General features: G+C 34.2%; 3 protein-coding genes across 4 annotated transcripts; 1 reads left to right on the forward strand and 2 right to left on the reverse strand.

The window, feature by feature from the left end:
• Nucleotides 1-633: 633 nt before the first annotated feature.
• LOC107939526 (F-box/kelch-repeat protein At3g06240) lies at nucleotides 634-2,026 on the reverse strand. The gene has a single exon (XM_016872869.2). The coding sequence runs from the start codon at nucleotides 1,793-1,795 to the stop codon at nucleotides 797-799; it is 999 nt and encodes a 332-aa protein (XP_016728358.2). The 5' UTR covers nucleotides 1,796-2,026; the 3' UTR covers nucleotides 634-796.
• A 433-nt stretch (nucleotides 2,027-2,459) lies between these two features.
• On the forward strand, nucleotides 2,460-3,395 carry LOC121230556 (uncharacterized). The gene has a single exon (XM_041115464.1). The coding sequence runs from the start codon at nucleotides 2,460-2,462 to the stop codon at nucleotides 3,393-3,395; it is 936 nt and encodes a 311-aa protein (XP_040971398.1).
• A 6,946-nt stretch (nucleotides 3,396-10,341) lies between these two features.
• LOC121203019 (proline-, glutamic acid- and leucine-rich protein 1) lies at nucleotides 10,342-22,006 on the reverse strand. Of its 2 annotated transcripts, XM_041116116.1 has the most exons (14): nucleotides 21,586-22,006; nucleotides 21,110-21,226; nucleotides 20,025-20,089; nucleotides 19,338-19,443; nucleotides 18,845-18,916; nucleotides 17,439-17,498; nucleotides 17,210-17,339; nucleotides 16,946-17,118; nucleotides 16,593-16,777; nucleotides 14,848-14,975; nucleotides 13,427-13,710; nucleotides 12,518-12,761; nucleotides 10,880-11,663; nucleotides 10,342-10,773 (listed from the first exon to the last, which is right to left on the reverse strand). In XM_041116116.1, the coding sequence occupies exons 1-13, from the start codon at nucleotides 21,859-21,861 to the stop codon at nucleotides 10,888-10,890; spliced, it is 2,616 nt and encodes an 871-aa protein (XP_040972050.1). In that variant the 5' UTR covers nucleotides 21,862-22,006; the 3' UTR covers nucleotides 10,342-10,773; nucleotides 10,880-10,887. The 2 variants fall into 2 exon arrangements, with proteins under 2 accessions (XP_040972050.1, XP_040972049.1); XM_041116115.1 differs by having other exon boundaries at nucleotides 10,342-11,663.
• Between the last annotated feature and the right edge of the window lie 302 nt (nucleotides 22,007-22,308).

Genomic DNA, 22,308 nt, shown 5'->3' on the forward strand with positions numbered 1-22,308 from the left:
TACATCTGTTCATACAATGAGTCGCTTGCTCCCAAGTTCATTCTTCATGTAAAGGCGATCTCCGATCCGTATATTTTGAAGCAGCTTCTTCCCCTTGGAAGCCATCATTATATCAGTTTGATCAATGTGTTATAATGTTTATATGGTAAAAGCTGTGATGTCCTGTTCCATTAGTGAAGAGCCGATTGGCAGTGAGCTGAGCAAAAACAATAAGTTCAACAGCTCTCGTTTAGAGCATATTCTGCCTTGCTTAACTGGGCAGAGTCAACCATTTCCTGTTCGGAGTTCGTAATGTTATCAGAGTAATTTACAGTCGACTACTCATTTTATTGCATCGTATCTCTCTCAATATCCTTTTAGAGCATATCAAAGTATATGATGACCGGAACGTAATTGAACTGCAGTATGTTAGTCGATTCCCTTGATGCCTTGCATATCAATTCCATAGAGGCCATTGATAAGCTTTTGGAAAGGCTGTGTAATGGGTACAGGCAGAGACTACTTAGAGCATAAACATTAGAAACATCGAACTCCGAATGCAGCTCCGAGAATCGCGGAAAACTGCTGCAAACATGAGAAGCCTAAGCTATGATACTCGGACTCAAGTGGACTCGGGAACGAGTCTTTGTCAACATAAAGAACATTCAATTCCAAAGATAAATATAGTTTAGTTTCTACTAAAGACTTTCCAAAGATAAATATAGTTTAGTTTCTACTAAAGACTTTCTATTCATATGCAAATGCAAATACATATCATAAATCGAAAAGCATCAGAAAAAATAAGCACTAAAAAGAATCATACTACTTTTTTTGTGGACAATGAAACCAAGCTTTCCTTGTAACGAATGGATCGCCCTCTTAATACTTCCTTTGACCTCTCAATTTGCTTGGTTTTTGTATTATACCAAACGATTCTCCCATACCAATCTCTAAGGACAAGAAGCTCACCATTGTTCTCAAAGCTCATCACCGGTTGAAACATTAGACGATCTTCCAGGATCGGTACTTCGATCGTCAACTGCTTAATCCAAGAATCTGATACACCATATTCCTTCATCACCCATAAATCATAAACATGCATATTTACTTTTTGTTTGATGATCAAAGAAAAGAAATTTTGATATTCTATAATCAGTGCATTCAGAAAGTAATTCTCCTTTTGAAAATCAGGGTGATTTGGCAAATTAAGCTCTCGAAATACCTCCTCATCAAATTGAAATGACATGATCATCCTCTTAGATGACTTTAGATCTCGTCCTCCCCAGTGAAAGGCTCCATTGAAATACCCTTTACCTTGGAATGAAGTCGTCAAAACAGACCTTGGATTTACTATTTTTGTACTTCTCCATGAATTCCTATTCAAGCTATAAACTTCAACCCCTAATGAAAATAGACAACAATTGGGGTCTCTAACATTTACTACAGAGTCTAGAAGCTTTACTACTACCACTTTATAATCATTAAATTTAGGACAAAACCCAAAGCCAATACTAAGAACAAAATCATTATGAGCATGATGACATTCCGGAAGCTCCAAAATTTCTCTTGTAGAAGGATTGCAAATATATATACTCAACCATTTATCTTCCTTCAAGAAGAAATATAAATCATTACTCAAACAAACTAATCCATTGGTTGAACCAATCATGTATCCGGGTGATTTCCCAAATAAAATTTTGATCGACATCGAAACATCGATGCTGCTGCAATTAAGATATTGCTTAATGTACTTATAAGGACGAGATCCATAAAGTAAAAAACCTACACTGCTTTTACCGTAATAATTGAGATGCATGGCGATGAAAACAGGATCTTCAATGAAATTACGCCATGATTTCTTAACGCATTTGAATCGAAGTAAACTCTTCACTGACAATCTTGATAAGATATCTATTAAGACATCTTCAGGAACTTGAAACTTGGTGCAATCTTCTCCCTTTTCACCATCTTTTGTTTGCTAAAAATGTAGAGGTTTTCTATTAAGGTATTGCCGGCGTAAACAATTTTTCTTTCTTTCATTTTGTAGTTTTTTTTTTTACCTCTTTATTTTATATACATATATTAAAATTGGACTGTTTTAAGGTAGCCTGTTCCACTAAACACGGGCAGCAACTCGAGAAAACTACCAAATGAATTACTTATTATTAAATTTAATTAGTAACACTGTTAAAGGTTTTTTTATTAAATTCAAGTTAATTATAACTCTTTTTGTTTAGTTATAAATATCAAATGAATTACAAATTTAATAGATTAACAATTAAATTTAAATTTTGAAATTTAAAAATGTAATTACTATAATTTAACCATTCAAAATTTGTTAGTTCCATCATAAAGTTAGTCTGCCTTTTGGCACGAGTCTCTGTCTGCCTTTTGGCACGCTGTTTTCTGCTGGTTTTCCTTTTCTTGCTTTTCTCTATTTCTGTTTTGTTTTGGCTGTGTGATTCGGATTGAAGGCTGTCATGGAGGAGGAGTTAGCCAACTTGAACTTGCTGGATGATGAGGAGGCATTCCAAGGGGATATAACGGTTGTAGAGCGGAACTATCAGTTTTGTTTGGTGGGGCGATGCCTTACAGACAGTGTTGTTCATTTCTCGTCTCTACGTAATACGATGGCGGACCTTTGGCATCCAATTGGAGGAATTTGCATTACGGATTTAGGGGACAAACGGTACCTATTCCAATTTTTTAATGATGTTGATGTCCAAAGGGTAGCTACTGGCACGCCATGGTTTTTTAATAATCACCTGCTGATACTGCAAAGAATTCAAAATGGAGAAAATCCGTCAGATTTGGTGTTAAATTTTACGGAGTTTTGGGTTCAAACTCATGAACTGCCATCAAGTCTAATGAATGAAACTATGGCTAATCAGTTTGGAGATTGTTTGGGAAAATTTCTTGACTTTGATAATTCCAATCCAGTCTCGGGGAATCAAAAATATATGCGCATTCGTGTTCGGTTGGACGTAACTGGCCCGTTAAAACGCAAGAAAAAGATCCAGATTGGGAAAGGTATGGTTGTTTACGCTCGCTTTAAATATGAAAAGTTAAGTTTGTTTTGCTTCATTTGTGGAAGATTGAGACATGGTGAGAGTTACTGCCCTTTTCGTCTTAAAATCGAACCATCAAAAATTATTTTTGGCTGGGATCTATCACTACGTGCGGTACCGAGACGCCGGAATACAGTGGTGAGTAGGTGGTTGCGTGAAGTTGATGGGTCACAGTGTTGTGGTGAAAATATGGAAAGTTTCAGTCAAGGCAGTAATTTTAATAAGATGAGAGATTCGGGAAGGCAATCAGGGGAAAATATTGGGAATCAACTATCAAATCCCAATTTAATTCCTTTGGGATCAAATCACCAGTATTGCCTTAATGGGCAGAGTAACTGGCGTAATTAGAATAAAGAAGTTTTGAATGTTGCTGAGTTGGCCAATGGGCTCATGGATTTAGTCTTAATGGAGGAAAATAATCCAATAGCCACGATAGAAGGAAAAAAGCGGCAAAGAACTGTGCAAGTTGGGAACGATGTGGGAGGTACCTTTGATTTAACGACTAGCTCTGGTGAGCAGAGCAGCCGAGCCCCATGAAAATTTTAAGTTGGAACGTTCGTGGTTTGGGGAGACCACGAACCGTTAGAAGGCTCAAGAACAAGTTGAGAGCCGTTAATCCCCAAATTTTGTTTCTTATGAAAATAAAATTAAGTGAAAAAAAATGGAGATGATAAGGTTGAAATGTGGGTTTGAAAATAGAATTGAGATTAGGGCAGTAGGAATAAAAGGCGGATTATCTTTGGGGTGGAAAGGAAATTCAGTGGTGAGTCTCAAAAGCTTCTCTTCCTTTCATATTGATATTGAAATCAATGATAATGAATGTGGTGCAATTTGGCGATTGAAGGGGTTCTACGGGAATCCAGACAGTAGAAATAGAAATGATTCTTGGAATTTGCTTCGACAATTAAGTAATGATTGTAATGTTCCTTAGGTGGTGCTCGGCGATTTTAATAAAATTACAAATTTTTTTGAAAAAAAAGGTGGTCGGCTTAGATCAGTGCGTCAAATGAATGATTTTCGTATGACCTTAGAGGATTGCAACCTTAACGATTTGGGTTTTGTTGGACGGTGGTTTACATAGGAAAGAGGAAGGTTTTTAGCTACTAATATAAGGGAACGACTAGATCGTAGAGTGGCGACGTTGAATTGGGTGAATTTGTTTCCAAGCTATCAGTTAGAGCATTTAAGGCATTCCTTTTTCGATCACTGTCCCATTCTTCTAGATACCATGCGAGTATGAGGGAATAATCATGGTAACTCTAATAATCTATTTCGGTTTGAGGCTAAATGGTGTTTGGATAGTTCATTCGAGGATATGATTAGAAGATGGTGGGCCGATTCTACAGGAAGTGTGCCACAAAAACTTGAGTTATTGGGTCATCAGATGCAGCAATGGAGTAGATCCAATTTGAGAGAGAAGAAGAAGTTTCGAGTGAATCTAGAAAAACGACTAAATTGCCTCTATAGTCAAGAACCTTCTAATGAGATTTTAGCTGAAATTACGGATGTCCAATTAGATCTTAATTTGGAGGCTGATAAGGAAGAACTTTTTTGGGAACAACGTGCCCGTGTCAACTGGCTAAAGAATGGTGATCGGAATACAAGCTATTTTCATAAGATAGCGGTGCAACGTCAGTTTTGTGGCCGTATATCTAAGCTGGAGGATGAGAATGGTAGAAGTTTTTCTTCAACAGAGGACTTGTTAAGGCTTGCCTCGGAGTATTTTATGAACCTGTTTTCGACTTCTGATGCGGGATCGGACGAGCATGTGTTTAGTTTAGTGGAGAAAAGAGTTACTGATAGCATGAATGAAGCCTTGCTTACAAATTTCACTGAGGAGGATATTGTCAATGCTGTCAAGTCAATGGAGCCATTGAAAGCCCCTAGAGTTGACGGTTTTCCCTCAATATTTTTTCAAAGGTATTGGCATATTATCGGGGCAGACATATCTCTTTATTGTTTATCTATTCTGAATGGTGATACTGAAGTAGGAGAAATTAACAAAACTCGAATCATTCTGATTCCAAAGGTTGATAAACCAAAGAATCTGGCACAGTTTAGACCCATAAGCTTGTGCAATGTTGTTTGCAAAATTATTGCGAAGGTCTTGGTGATTCGTATGAGTGCAATCTTAGGGAACTGTATTAACGAAGCTCAAGGATTTTTTATCCCTGGAAGGCTTATTTCGGATAATGTGCTTATAGCTTATGAGGTTCTGCATTCACTTAAAATGAAGAAGAGGGGGAAGAAAGGGAATTTTGCGCTTAAACTCGATATGAGTAAAGCATATGATCGAGTTGAATGGAACTTTTTGGCAGGAATGATGAAGCAGTTGGGTTTTCACACTGATTGGATTGTACTCATTATGAGATGTGTTAGTTCTATCTCTTACTCAGTGAGCCTTAATAGTGCTAGTGGTGAATGGTTTTCTCCGTCAAGAGGTTTACGCCAAGGGGACCCTCTAAGCCCTTATCTCTTTCTGATTTGTGCCGAGGGTTTTTCTACTCTTATTAAGGAAGCTGAGTAAAAAGGCTTGATGAAAGGTGCTTCAATTAATAAGGAACAATTCTCCATAAATCACTTATTTTTTGCTGATGATTGCATTCTCTTTGGAGACGCTACAAGTGAAGGAGCTAAGGCGGTTCGAGATGTTATTCAAGAATATGAATTGATTTCGGGGCAGCGGGTGAACTTTGATAAATCTCTTATTTATTATGGGGCTAATGTGGAGATTAATGTCAGAGAGGACATAACCAAGTTGCTAGGAGTTCGGGTGGCTTCAAATCTTGAAAAATACTTGGGTTTGCCTATGATGGTGGGTTGGAAAAAGACTTGGGCTTTTTCTAACTTTGTTGATCGGTTCAGGAAACGTGTTGAAGCATGGAGTATGCACTATTTGTCCATGGGAGGGAAGGAGGTATTCATTAAATCAATTTTTCAGGCTATACCGATATATGTCATGCAATGTTTTCTTTTACCAAAATCACTATGTCGTACGCTTGAAGGTATAATGAACAAATTCTGGTGGACTAGTAACAAAGTTGCGAAGGGCATTCATTGGAGTAGATAGGAACAGTTATGCAAACCAAAATGTATCGGTGGAATAGGTTTTAAAGATTTATACTTGTTTAATAAGGCGTTAATCGCAAAACAGGCTTGGCGTATTTTATCCCAGCCTAATTATTTTTTAGCTAGAGTCTTAAAAGCCCGTTATTATCCTTTCACAGATATATTATCAGCAAAAGTATGATCTTACCCTTCATTTACCTGGCGTAGCATCTATAGTGCTCGAGAGCTGATTACGGATGGGCTATTGTGGCGTGTTGGTAATGGCGCAAGTATCAATATTTGGGATGACCCTTAGCTGCTTTGGAAGAGGAAATAGTAGAGTTTTAGCTCAAAAGATCATGCCTAATTGGACTACAGTGAATCAACTGATTGAACATGAGACTTGTACCTAGAATAAGGACCTGGTCCACACTATAGTTGATGAGGCTACAGCAACTCGTATCTTTTCTATTCCTCTTGATGGGTGTAATTCGGAGGATTTGTTAGTTTGGAAATTCGAAGGCTCGGGGGAATATACAGTAAAAAGTGGGTATTGGGTTTTAACTACAGAGAACCTACAGCAATCTAGTTACACTTCAACTAATGTTGATGGATATACTGAGTTTTACAAGTCTTTATGGGTTTTGCATTTGCCAGCAAAAATTAAAATACATATTTGGAGGCTGTTTCACAATTTTTTGCCTCATTTCTGCAATTTGACGCGAAGAACTCTGAGGATTGAAGTTGCTTGTCTACTGTGTAAGGTTGGCTCGGAGGACTCGGATCATTTGATATGGTCCTGTGGGATACTTCAATATGTATAGGCAGCCTTGAAAATAACGATTCCGTTGGTTGGAAACTTGAGTTGTTGCAAGGATCGTTTTGTTAAAACTTTCTCTGCAGCAGAAGAACAGCAAAAACACTTCATTGTAATTTCCATATGGAGTCTATGGTATCGAAGAAACAAAATGATCCATGAAGGAGTAAAGCTATCTCTACAGGAATTGTTGGGATTTATTAAAGGGTATGAACATGAGCTTAGATTTATTCAGGAGACTTATAATTTGTCTTCTAGATCTATGGCAAAAGAAATTTGGAGACCCCCAGAAGCTAGAGTTATTAAGATTAATTTTGATGCGGCTTTTAAAAGTTCAAATAAACGTGCAATAACAGCAGCCCTAGCCAGAAATTCATCAGGTGATATGATAGGAGCAGAGACTTATCTCTTTGAGGATGTTGTTGATGCCTTTGTGGCTGAAGCAAGGACATGTGAAAGAGTGTTAATTTTTGCAGGAATAATGGGGCTCCGACATTTGATTGTGGAAGGCGATTCCCTGACAGTAATCAAAAGTGTCAAGAAGCAAGAGAATGATAAATCGATTGTTCGGCCGATTATAAACCATATTACTCTTTTGGAAACTCAGTTTGATAATGTCACATACCGTTTTGCTCCCCGGTTGGCTAATGAAGCGGCGCACATATTGGCAATGGAAGGAAGAAGGTTTCAACGATTTGGGTTCTGGGTTGAGGAAGTGACCGATGCTGTGAAGAAGAAGGCGATGAAGGACCGCTTGGACTGGTTCCAGAGCTCCTACAGTACATTTTGATCTGCTTTGAAAACTGGAGAAGGTTCACTTGAATCTCCAGCCGATTTCAAAGCTTCCATTCTTCTTCTATACTAGTTCTTTCGCTGAAGATGAAGACGATGGGTGGCTGATATTTGGTTGTTGAAAGGTTTCTGTTCGCTTGGCTTTGGGAGTTTCTTTTAAATTTTGGTTTGAAGTTTTCTAGATACTTTTTTTACTCTGTCTGCTTTGCTAGTTGTTTTCTTTGCTTCATTGTTTTGTCGTTTCATGTTACTGTTTCTTATTAGCTGTTCTGCTTGTATTGTCTTATCATGTTTCTGTTTGCTGAATATCTCAGCCTTTTGCCTTGTGCCAAGTGATAATAATATCAGTTTTTTTTTACAAAAAAAAAATTGTTAGTTCCACTTAAAACTATTCATGAGTTAAAAGTTATTCATCCAAGCTCAAAAGTCCGTTAAAAATTTAGGAAGGTTTAGGTAAAAATATTATACTTGAAAAATAAATTTAAACAAAAAAAATTAGGCCCAAAAGTCCGTTTTTAAGTTTTTAATACTTAATATTATGTTATTTTTATATATTATGTAATTTAGAACACATTAAAAAATAAATATAAACTAAATATATAATACTACTATAATTTAAACATTAAAATAATATTAAGATGACTATATAAAAAATTTCAATAAATAAAAATGTATAAAATTATTAAATATTAAACTAATATAAATATTTTTTTTTAAAAATAAAAAATAATATGGACGGACTTAAAATTACCTTGAATTTATCTTTTACAAATATGGATAGATTTGAATAAAATTTTAAACTCATATTTCAAGCCGGGTCGAGCTTAGACAAGTATAAAGTATGTACTATATTTAGACAAGACCTATAAGCTCCTCTAGTTCCACTCCATAGTCTCATTTCCAAGCAACCCAATTCAAACGCAACTCCATTATCATTATGCATCATCTCCTCGAGTTCCCTCATTCCTTGGGCTCTTCACTTATTACTCGTCTTGCAATTCTCTACAAATTTTGATTCACTACTTGCTTCAAACAACTGAATGTTCTTGTTTGATTCATTTTTTGAAACATACAATTCCCTCCATTTCACCATGTTGGTGCAAAAGATGCAATGAGGTTTCAAATGCTGTACTATGAGATTTAGTAGTAAAATTTTTCTTTAGTTAATGTCCCAACTTTGTTAATATTTTTTTGTTATTCTAATATTCCATGTTTGCGTGTTTGTGTTACAAAAGGTGTGCCCACTTCACTAGCCTCACCACATTACCAGTTCTAGTTTTCACACCTCAACTCTCTCCAACTGATTCACCATTAGCAGCATAGACCCAAAGCTAAAGGCCCTGCATCTTTAAAGGCTCTCCCCCAATCAAGATGAAATCACCCCATAGCCGAGCAGTCTTCTTAAATGTATAGTAAGACCACACAAGAATAGGTAAGCCATGTAACTCTATTTTGCATAGTCCAAGGTTCAATGGTCGTGAACCATTCCTCCAATCACAACCAGCTTAAGCTTTCCATCATCGTCAAACTGGATTTAAAAGTACAATCTTCTTAACTTCAATGTCCAAGACTCCTTCCATTTTGATATTCTCCTTTTTAAGTGCTAAAAGTTTCATAATAACATCTAGGTATCCCCACCACACTTCTCCCATCTTTGTACAACTTCATCGTTGATTTGCTCTTGTTATCACCTTCATATTTCTAATAACATTGTCAACACTCTTTTCTCAATGGGTTCTTCTCCATTCTTATTTTTGTTCACATCACCACTAGACTCACCCTTCCTATGAGTATTTAATCCATCATTAGCCTCAATAACAAGCTTTTTTGTTTCTTACTTGAATGTTTAAAGCAATGGATGTTACGCATATTTATACTATATATATATATATAAGCTATATCGTAAGCACCAATTATTTGTGTTCACATCATCATTCTTAATCAAAACATAATTTTTATTTATACTCTAGTTATTATCTTATCTTAAAGTTTATTCAGAATTTAGTAAAAAGATTTTGATTGGTCAAATAATAGTAGCAATATTTTAAACATTAAAATAACATTATCTCAATAGTTGTTCTTTGAATCTTGCCAATGTCAAGTCCTAAACCATTCTATCTCATAATCGCACGAGCATTCTACATAAAAGCATATTTCTCAAATATCTACACTATTATTTAAACATTTAATTGAAATTAATGTCATAAATCAATCGAACACCAATTTAATTAAAAAATTTCTAAAAAATTATTATTTATATAAAATTATATTATTACGAGAATAGTTTATCGTTTTAAAATATTTTTATATAAATTCCCACACATAATTAGACTTGAAGACACCATAGCATTAATCTTGACCATTTGATTTAAAGTTTAATTTTATTTTTATGTAAACCTTTATCAAATATATATTTTACAATGTAATAACTTCGTTTGAACCAATATGCATGTTGAAAACGTACTTTTGGGACCACTACATAATTTTGTTCATGGATTTGGGTTTTGCTCTAAATTTAATGATTATAAGATGGTATATATCCTCTCATCGTGATCTATCGCCACCGAAGGCTCAGATTCACAGCTTAAGCATGAATTCATGGAATATGATTAAGATAGGTCGTAAAGTACAATAATATGGATTCAAAAATGGAGCTTCTCATTAACTAGGACATAAAAAAAACAAACTTTTAATCCATAAATTGAACTAAAACAATAGTAAATGTTCTTAAACCATTTCTAATATCTCTACCTCCCTGCTAAGAGCAAATGGAACACAACTTATATAAGATGGCCTCTACTGTAACAACAATCACCATGAATAAATATATACGATAAGAGTTAACAATAACCCTTTTATCTTTATCATTTCTTCCTGACTCACGAGTCAATCAAAACTCGGTTCACTTGGAGAGTGAGTCAACTTCTCAAGCCACCTTGTCTTGCCTCATAATTGATGCTATTCGATCTCTATTCTCCGAAACTTAATGTTGAAATAAACAAAAGCTAAAATTTGCTCCGTTCTGGCTCCTTACTGCGCCCCTCTCAGTTTTACTTGCAACTGCTGGTGCTGGAAAATTGCTAGTAAGAAGAATCAGAACATGGTACAAACAACCTATTCCATCTTAGATTCCATTCATTTTGATGAACAGTTGATGGATTATCATTTCTCTTACCCTGTTTCCTAGTCAGAATCAGAATCAGTATCTGGATCAGCATCAACAATGCCCGGAAATGAGTCCATAGATGAGTCACTATCCAAATGCACCATAGATGAACTACCCTTCTTGGCATTTGGCAATGTTGATGAAGTTTTTCCAGCAACATTATCAAAACCATCAACTTTATCCACGCAAGAGAACATATCATGATTGGTATCATTTAATCTATCACTAGCAGAAAGAGGCGTCTTAGATTCTATTTCACTACCTTCAGGATTTGTTCCAACTGCAGGACTCATGACAGCTTTTGCAGAAGCTACTTCCTGAGACTTTGGAACTGATTCTTCTAAGTGCCAGGGCTGCACCACAATTTCATTTTCGTTTCTCATATGCACATCTGCATTAGCTGCTGCTGGCTCCTTTTCCCTTACCTCTAAAACATTTGTAAATGATGAATCATTTGGTCTTGATGTTTGATCCTTCATATCCTCAACAGGAATGTATTCACTTTTATTTTGATTTTCGTTTTCATTTTGTAGCCACCTGTCATATAAATCATCATCATGTGACTCAACACCACCTTGTTCTGTTCTCTGCATGGCACTGAGAAACGATGTATTTTGCTTCCGACTGCCGGAGTAAATATTTTCTAGGAATCTATTGCTAGCTCCATCAGTAGAATTATGACAAGCAGAGTAGAAATCATCTAGTGGAAGGGCTCTAGGATGTATGAGCACCTCCAGTGCAAACAAAGCATAGGCACAAAATTGTGCGAGCTTCATTCCAGCTTCTTGTTTACCTGGAATAGCCATATAATTACAGTTAAACAAAATGAAGTATGGCAAAAAAGTTAACAAAGAATCTATATATGCAAAAGACTATGGAAATGCCTGCACAATGTTTTTAACTTATTAATTATTCGACTTTACAGGCTAAGCTGGTTTTTTGCCTGGCCACAATTTGGAGTGGAGCACAATAAGCACTACAAACGAGACGAGTTCCAAGAGGTCATTTGAGCTGAAAATGAATTTAGTTCATGGTTGAACCCTAAAAGGCATTGTTATATTTAGGTTAATTCTGCTATTAGACCCCGTACTTTGTGCAAGTTGTGAATTTAGTACCTATACTTTAATTAGGTCATTTTCAGTCTCTATACTTTTAGAATTTAAAAATTTTAGTCCTAACCAAATAATAACTATTAAATTCATTAAGTTCTATTATTTTTAAAATTTGATGTGTCAAACATACTTTCGCATGTATAATGTTATGTCTTTGTTATTTTCACATTATAATCGCAAAAAATTCAGTTAATAGATTTAACAACTGTCCTTTGTATTAAGACTAGGAATGTCCACTTAGTGAATGTAGACTAAATCTATAACTTTATGTATGATAGAGGACTGATGACATAATTTAGTCAAAACAAATTTAACTGCTACCACTGGGTCAGGACTAAGATTTCAAAATTCGAAAAAGTACATAGACTAAAACTGATCAAATTAAAGTACAGGTGCTAAATCCACAGTTTACACAAAGCACAGTGTCTAATAGCAGAATTTGACCTTATATTTATTACCATCTCAAGGAAAATAATTTGCTTTTATTGTCATTTTACTAAATGTAAAACAATGTTACCATGTAGAAAGTAGTTACCTCTACGAAAAAGCTCAAGACCCTGAGATAAATATGGTGGTCGGACGCGAGCTGGAGCAAGGAACGATGTCAAGAGTGCACGTAATGATGAGAGCTGGAAATCTGCCCATACTGAGGCTGATTCATGAGGCAAGAAAATGTTGCTTTCCAAATTCCCCCATCCCCTCTTACACGAATTTATGGCTGTCTTCATTAAAAGACCATCAATGCTTGATCGCCAACTCTCAGATTTTGAAGCAGCACCCTTCGACAAATAAACATAGTATTATATTCATTGAATACTTGACAACCATTATGAACCATAAAACTGCAGACTGCCTTTAAATCTTATAGATATAGTTTCTCCGGAAACATGATAAAAACATCATGTATTTAGGATGAGTGCAATAGTATTTACTATAAGAACAACCAAGTACAATTATCCAGAAAAAATAACGTAGAACAAACATTTTTCTATTAGTTGGACAATAACTATTTGAATACATATATAAAATATGAAAAGAAATGTCTTCAAAAATATCTTAATATTTTGGCCAAAAAAAAAAACGAACAGACAATCTAAAACAAACTTCACAAGCAAATAGTTTAGCATAATATTATTTTGTTTCATCTAGTTTCGCTTACAATTCAATTTTATCAATTTTCTATAATCCTTAAAGAATGGAAAAAAATATACAAATATATAAGCAGTTTTATTATCTTATACTTCCAATTGGGGGGAAAAAGGAATTTGGTCCATATTTCATGTTATGTTACTTCTTTTTCTTTACAGTTAGCCTATGACAATTTATTCTCTCCAAACACATGTACATATGCATACATATATATATATACACACAAATACGTGTATATATAATATATAATGCCAGCAAAGTTGTCAAATGGCAAAATTTTCTACAAATAACATACCACTGTAAGGAGGACTTCCAAAGTGTCAAGTGCAGCTATTTTTACAGTAATTGGAATCGTTTGATGGGTATTGGATTCTCCCACTTTTGGACTAGGTGCATCTTGCTTCTCCTCCAGAGATCCAGTTTTAGCACCATGCTTTCTTTTCCTATTGCTAAGCTGAGGCAACGCTCCAGTAGCAGGACCTGTGTTTGCAGGGGATGTCTCAATATCTTCACCATCAAGAGAATTCAGATCATTAGAAGCATTCTCAACGACATCTGGTGCAAGATATATAGCAATCCCTGGTTTAAAAGAAAAAAGGTTGCATATTAGTATTTCAGTCAAAGCTCATCTCCATGACAATAGAAGACCACTGTGGTTAAAAATCTATACTTATAGTCCTAAATGACAAAAAGTACCAATCTATCCCTGTGTACCATTAGTATTCTAAAGCACTATTCCTTTAGCAAATTAGATTGTTATATAGCAAAAAAAATTTAAAAAGACATAAATCTCCGACCTTTCAACTTTCACCAAGTTTTATGAACATTTCAGCAAATGGAGTCTTAAAAACTCTACATTCATTCATTTATCAAAAGTATTATTAATGCATTTAATGTATAGCCTCAAAGTGTTAAAAAGTTTGTTTCAAGAGATTTTTCTTTATTTCTTTGAGAATATAGCCACAAGCCCATAAATAACCACAAGCTACTCCTAGTCTCCTATATTAGAAAGCAACAGCAGCAAATACAAAACAACCAACAAATAGCCAAATTAAATTAAAAAGAGAAGAAGAAGAAAGCTATTAACAACGAGAATGAGCCGAGCAAAACTGCATCAACATTGTGGAAAGAACCTTTGGTTGCCAGAAAAGTGTACCGCTTTAAGTTGCAAGCAGGACATAATACTCGGCACCAACTTCGTGGCCATCAGTAGGCCATATGTAGCTACTGTTAAATATTCTACTATACAGAAATATTTTCCAGAAACTTCAGAAAAGTATTTATCCAAAATAATGTTTTACCTCTGCCACGTTGAGACTCAATTCTTCAGACAGATTCTCATTTATTTTCATTCTTAGATTGGACAGTTTGACTAACCTATATGTAAGTTGGCACTAGAACTCAAGGGTATGCTATTGTCCTTTCCCTCCCTTACCCAGTTTCTATTTTGAAGCATTAAAAGCACAGTCTGGAAAGAGTATCTCATTTGAGCAGAGTAAAAGATCCCAGGCTCCCGGCTGAATTTTCAGAATATGATGGAGGGCAAAAGTTTGACATTTCTCAAAAAATTTACTGGAAATGCAAATACATGCATATGACTGAAGATAGGAACCAGCTGCTTATAACAAAAAAAGAAGGGAAAGAAATAGTAATAGACTGATGTTTAAAAGCATAGGGGGTAAATTTTATAAAGCTATTCAAAGAATTACTCCTTACCAACACCCATTGATAGAAGTAACATCCGTATGATTGAATAGAGCTTTATCCTCAATTCTGGAAGAGAACATCTTTTGAAATATCTTGTAACTACTCTCACGATGTATGCAGAATGTGGTAACAGTTGCCTGAAAACAAAATCAAGATAAAAATAAAGCACATATATTTACTCAAAATTGATCATCGAAAAATTACACATGACTGAAATCTATAAGAAATATATTATACAAATATATGCACATAGAAAAGTGAAGAAAATATTCCAAGAATATCTACAAAAATGGAAGTTCGCGAGGAACAAGCAGATAATTACATAAAGGAGGGACCATATGTTTTGCTAATATTAAGTTCAGAAAAGATCGGTATGGGTTTAAAGCAAAGCATGTGGTGAATGAGGCTAACATGACTTTTCAAGAAGATAATACCTCTGCTTCTCTTATTCCACTAAGGTGCATTGCTCACAATCTCTTTCAGAATTTAAAGATATTTTGAGCCTTAACAGTGTAACATCTTTAAATTGATTAGCATTTAAGTGTTCTTTTGTACACTATATACATGCTAAGATATGACCAGTTTACTTTGGCATTCTTCATAATTTGTGTGTTCGTAGACTTCCAAAAACACCACCAAGAAAGATATAAGCAATTACATTATGGAATAAGCACTGGTGCATACACAACAAACAAACAGATTGATAATCACAATAATATAGAAGATACGAAGGTGAAACAATTTGAATATAATTGTATTTTAAAATAAACATATTAGGAAACATGCATAGATAGACAAAGACAAAGGACATAAAAAAATGGAATTAGCTGTCATTTCAAAGTAGACATACATCATAGATGCAAGCAAAGGATTGAGGCGGTCGGTCTTTACAAGGAAATTGTTCTTTTGTTCCCAATTGATTCATATAGGTTGAAAAGAGAACAACCAACTATTGCACCCAGCTTAAGACAAAAAGTCTAGCAAAGAATTGAGTAGAAAAGACAGCCTAAAGAGAAGGGCTGGAGTTTATATCTCAATTATGCTATTTTCAGTCCCTCTACTGCAACTTTAATGATTCGATCCCTATAGTTCAGTTAAAAGTCAGATTTAAGAATATTGATGATGATATGCAGTTAATTCAACACTGTGGCCATTTTGTTCATTACGCAACACGTCAGCCTCAACTTTTTCTACAATGCGCAAGAAAAAGCTTTATTTTTAATTAAAAAAATTACTAAACCCTTTTTAGAAATTTTCCGGAAAGATAATTATTATTCAATCAAAATAATAAATTATTCTTTTATACTGTTATATTTACATAGCAAAACGTTAATCCACCTCAGCATATCAGGTCATTACCAAAACACTGCATAACCCAAGTTATAGGCAACTATTAACACCTTAGTTAAATTGGAAGGACTAAATTCATTAGAATTGGAGTGAAGGGACTAAATTGCCAAATTTAGTTAATAGAAGAACAAAACTCAAACTTCGGTCAAAGAGAAACATATCAGAAAGAAACATAAAAGGAGCACTCTCCTTTTCACAGGTACTTTCAGTTAGATATTTAAGCAATTGAAGTAAGAGCAGCAGTTTAAGTTTTGTATTTAAAGGAGGAAAAGATAGAGCCACATATATTCTAGTATAATAAAGATTGTAAACCAGAAAAAAGACAAAAGAAAAAGGTCAAATATGCCTACTTTCTTCTAAAGAACTATAAGAACATTGTAGTAAAAGAAGTAGTTCTTTGTTACCTGCGCATCCCCTTTATAAGTGCAATGAGAAGCTCCAAACTATAAGCATGCAAGACCGGAAGCTCAGAACAAATTAACTCTTGTTGCACAGAAGTCATAAAGGGCAACATGGTGTGTGGCAAAGAACCATCAACTCTCAGCAGCCTCTCGACAAGAGCTAACATCAACCGAACTGGAACAGTAACCTATTAACCAAAACATACAATGTTGCTGAAAAGCATGATTCTGATGGAGCAGTAGCTTAAAAGAAAGAAAAAAATAAGTCAGAAGAATCTTTGACTCAAACTTATAAAGCCACATTTACATATATCGGATTTTCTATTTCAAAAATAATAAAAAACCCATAATAATACCTGAACCGGATATGAACTTGTGAGCATTTTACAGCAGCAAAACATCAGAGTAGAGATAGTTGCTGTAGGCAGTCTCTCAGAACTCGTTCCCTTAAAAGAGGCACCTCCTAAAGGTAATGGCAGATCTTTGCCAGGGGGAACCAATAATCTCCTAGCTTCATCAGATTTAGCTTCTGCAAGTTATTCAAAGTACATTCATTTACTTATTTATCTTAACAATAAATGGTGATTTATCCATAAAGGAGTTAAATTATAGTATTATACCTTCTTCTACACCTTGAAAGGCTTCATTAAGGTGATCATTAATTGATATCAAAATTTTTTGCATCATTAATGACCAGCTATCTTTGTCTCCTTTTGCTTTGGGGAGCAATGCTAAGCAATAACCAAGTTTCTGAAGATTGAACCAGACCAAAAATTAAAATTAAAGCATGTAATGGAATATACCATGCTACCATTTTTTTTACCTTTTCTTTTAAAAGAAACATTTTACCTTCAATGTTTTAGTACTACATTTCCCTGAAAGAATTTTTGAAGCAATAGCAGCTTCAACCTGCAAAAATTATTTTCGACCAGTACATAGTAAATTCGTTAGCAGGACAAATCTAATAATTGTATTAAGGTGCAGTTCAGCTGAAAGAAATATTTTTATTCCTCTATGACACCAATATGCAAATAAAACTATAACAGCTGAGGTTTGATTTCTCCCATCATATTGAATCTAATGTATGAAGTATCATATATGCTCCCCATGATTTTATTGAATCTTACGAATCATAGCATATTTGCCCCTGATATATTATTTAAGATTTATCAGACAAACAATTTTTATGTATGAAGTTTCCACAATATTTCTATTTCATGCTTCTAGATTATGGTGTTAACATAGACAATTAGGATCAGAAAAGCATCCTAAATAGAGACCTTAACTTCTGAGATGCACTAAAGGAATAGTAGTCAAATCATGAATCCATGTTGGAAATAATGATGTTTTCCTGAGATATATTATCATAAAATGAGCTGCCATGAATATACAACTTTGAATAAAGTTTTAGTGAGTTTTACAAGAAATAAAGATAGAACATAAACATTAATCTAGTATCCACATAGCAAAATGGTGTCTACTATACGTCTCTATCGCCCAACCTTTCTCACTTCTTCCTCTTTTTCATTTGGCAAATGACTGCAGAGATTGCATGTTATCATATTTGAGCATTTTGTAACCTTATAAAGCATAGATTAAGCCACAGAAATTAAACCAAATTATTAATGTTTTTAATATCCAGCTAATGAAGCTTCTTATCTGTGGATAGCATGTTTCTTCAGCTTCTATTCTCAACTTATATGAGTTTGTATCCACATAGCACACGAGTTGACACGGGACATGAGTTCATTCCAGACATTGTTAAATTAGATAAACATTTTTTTCCATAAATAGGTCAAACAAATAAAACTTACATATTTCTGTTGATGCCTTGGTTTCTATTACAATTTAAATGCCCACCAGCTTTTAAAATTTGACCCCATAAAATTTGAACTTTTTACAAACTCTTTTTAAAATTGAAAGAAAACCAGAAGTTGGCGTAGAATTCAAACATAACATGGGGACACAGTACATTCAAGCACCCTAAAAAATATGCCGTAACACCAATATTTTCTTTTTCTAACACTTTAAACCCCCCCCCCCAAAAAAAAAAAAAAAAAAGAACTCCTTCCAGTCCCAGCAACCATAAGCTGCAGCTGATATGTATCAAAACACATCCGAAGCAAGTCTACAACCGACATAGATACAACAATGATATGTAGGGAGGGGGGTAGGAGGAGATATTCATGCTCATAGGTCTGTACATTACCAACAATTATTGAGAGTCAGAAGTTTCGTAATGCAACTAAACTTACCTTGTCATAATAATGATGGATAGAAGCTGGAAAGAAGGCTATAAGGGCATATAATAAATTAGCTGCTCCTTCCTGTCATGACAAAACAAGGATGGTAAACAACACTTCAAAGCAACAAGACAAGCAAATAGAAGAAAAGTCATTATTTACAACTTAAGACTGTATCCCTATGATTCCTCCCAAGTCTAAAAATGAATTTCAACTGATGTTGCCTCTATCTAAATGAAATTATAGATGCATGTGAAAGAATAAATGAATGAATGAAAAAAATGCATTTCCATATCTTTCTGAATATGAGCTACTATCCCTTATTATAAGACTTGTTAACACATTATAATAAATATGTTCTAAACATTGTATGTTTTGAAGAAAAAGATAATATTAATTGTAATAAAATCTTATCAAAGAACAAGTACAATGTTTTGAGACATTTCTATCCATACAAGCTTGGAAGGTACAGCAGGAAAAAAAAACCTAGAAATACAGTACATACCCAAACAGCCTCCACATTATCCTCATTTAAGAGCTTCAAAACAGGTTGGACGAGCTTCCCAGCAAGCAAGTTCCCATCTTTCTTTACCTCTGGAAATCTAGCCAATCTAGTTCAGCAAAAAGAGTAGTTCTCCAAGTTACAAAATAGTATGATATATGTCATAGAGAACTTCAAGCATTAAAATTTGCTGTTTGGAGCAACCTCTAACACAAAACAGAGGCAGCTGAAGCAAAAGTGTTGTCAATATGCAAAAGTAAGCAACTTATGCAAATGTAAGAGTTGGTTAGAAAAAGCTTTGGAAATTTATGGTGAAACAAAACCATATTAGGAGATCTACGGTTGCTGATAATTATGAAGAAATAGACAATGGCCGGATTTTATCCAAAATGCATACAAACATCTTGACTAATTATATGACGACATAATCACTTCATTATCCTCAATACTCATTAAATTTTGACTTTAACCCAACTTTCAACTGTACTAGCTTCCCTCCATTGAATAAGTAATCAACAAAATTTCTGTCGATATAATATTCAAAGCAACTGCTATCAGCATAAATATTACATGCAAAATATATATAAAACAATGTATTGACTTGCACATGAGTGCATATGCATATGTAAGTACCTGTTCAACGTGTTTTTGTTGGCAAGAAAAACAGATATAAGAAAAACAGATATCTACCTTGTCAGTAGATCTGCTAGTGAGGTACAAGAAGCAATCTTCACAAGTTGAGAGTCTGCTGGAGGCTGTTTAGAACAAAGGATATGACATGTATTGTCAAGTACATCAAAAAAGAATATAAAGAACTGTGTCACAATATGCCTAGGAGTACGCACACACACCAAAACACATTATACATTAAAAAGAAATTCGAGCTTTCATAAAATTCGAGGAAAAAACATGATTGTTAACTACAAGAAAAATCTCAAAGTTCCCATACTCTTTGCAGCATAAGAAACAAATCATGATTCAATAGCACAAACACTACAAGCTTTATAGCTAACTTGCTATCTACTACTCATAAATGACTGAGTTAGAAAATCTAAAAATGCAAGCCAAATGAAATTGAAAGCACTAGTTGATTTTGATCTCTACCCACATCAATATCAAACCACCCAAAGCTTTTGTCTCTATCTCTGTATAAACTAAATAGGTCACAGGTACACACTCACATTAATCTCTTGAATAAATTCATTCAAAACTTTTCAGCCTATACAAATACACAATCCTGAAACACAGAATCCCAGTATGTTTAATCTTCAATTACTCTCCCTGAAAGCAAGTCAAAGTCAGACATACACATCTTGTAGATATTTGCTAAACAGAATCATGTTAAATAAGTTCATCTACAACAAACAGATTATTGATGGCTACTTAAATGTTAAATACTTTGCAAACTTCTTTGTGCTCTTACACAACCAATGTAAACCAGATTTAGATCTATCCACTGGAAATACATGATTTGTTATGCATTCCCATAAAACTTAATTAACTGCACAGGGTAAAACTGCAATGCTTCATGTACAAAAACATGATTCTCAGAATCGTACCCAAAAAATTTGATACAAAGAACATTTTGGAAACCATACATAAATCATCATGGTTATAAACAACTACCATCTATCATAGTAGTATGTTCATATCAGCAGTCTTTCGAAAATAAATTAAAGAAATACAAATAAAAAAAATCCCACTTGCTTGAAGTTTAAATAAAGCAGATAAATAAGTAGACAGAAAAAACAATGTCAATACAATATTTCATATACCTGAATATGTGATAGAAGCTTGTTGAGCCAAACAGAGTAAGAAGACAAAAACCGTTGATTACTGCACTCTTGACAAGAAACCCCAAGCAAACAGATTCCAACCCAACATTTATCTGACTACAAAAATTTAAATAAGATTGAATAAAATACGATTGGGGGAAATAAAGAAAATTAAGGCAGAGTTACAATTTTATCATTAACAAGAATGAACCAGAATAAAGCCAAATTAAACTTCTTTTTTCTTTCATCAATAAAAGAAATCTCAAATTTTAATTCTTCAACTTGCGAAAACAGAAACTACACATTAGTAACAAAAAAAACAAATTAACAGAGTGATGCTTCATAACCCACAGCTCAGAGCTAGAACAATAGTTTATTTTCAGGGAAAAGAAAATGTGAAATAATCACGGGTCATTCATTTTAAACAGGAAAAATGAAAACATTTAAAAACTCAAAAAGAAAGAATTGAAACATACCATATCGCTAGAGAGCAGCGATAATAAGCAACTGAGCCAATCATCGACGGCTGATTTCCAGGTGTTAATGAGCTTTGGATCGATGGATTGGGAGTCCAATTCAGACAAGAGACAGTGAGTTTGGAGGATGGAAACCAGGCTTGGCAGCTCAAAACAGCTGTTGTTGAGATTGAGAGGGTGGTTCTCGGCAGGAAGATATTGTCTAATCAGACTGCGAAGCATCACTGGCTTCAATCCCACATCGTACATGTTTTCTAATTGATCGAACCTTGCCATTATTCAAGAAATGGAATTGCTTTTATTTTTCTTGGTGCTAACCATAAAAATACAAAGTAAGTTGTTTTTTGTTAATAAGGGTTTAGGGTTTATGTTTGACAGAAGAAGAAAGAAAACTAAAAACCTGCAACTATCCATACAATGACAATTAAGCCCCAGCAATTTTTTTACTATTAATTATTAAAAACATTTATTAAATTGTTTTTATATCATATAAAATCCATTTTCAACAAAAATTTTAAAATGTACAGTTAATTTTTAATTAATTTGTAAAATAATATATTTTTAATTACTGTAAACTAATCTTCATTATTTGAATGGTTGAACATAATTAAATTATATAAATTGTTTTTATCATTAAAAAAATAGTGTTAATAAAAATTCCTAAGAGTGTTAATATCCAACTTTGTTTTCTTTTCTTTTCTTTATAATTAATAAATCTAATAT

Source organism: Gossypium hirsutum, chromosome A06, assembly GCF_007990345.1.
Source record: "Gossypium hirsutum isolate 1008001.06 chromosome A06, Gossypium_hirsutum_v2.1, whole genome shotgun sequence".
Classification (NCBI taxonomy): domain Eukaryota; kingdom Viridiplantae; phylum Streptophyta; class Magnoliopsida; order Malvales; family Malvaceae; genus Gossypium; species Gossypium hirsutum.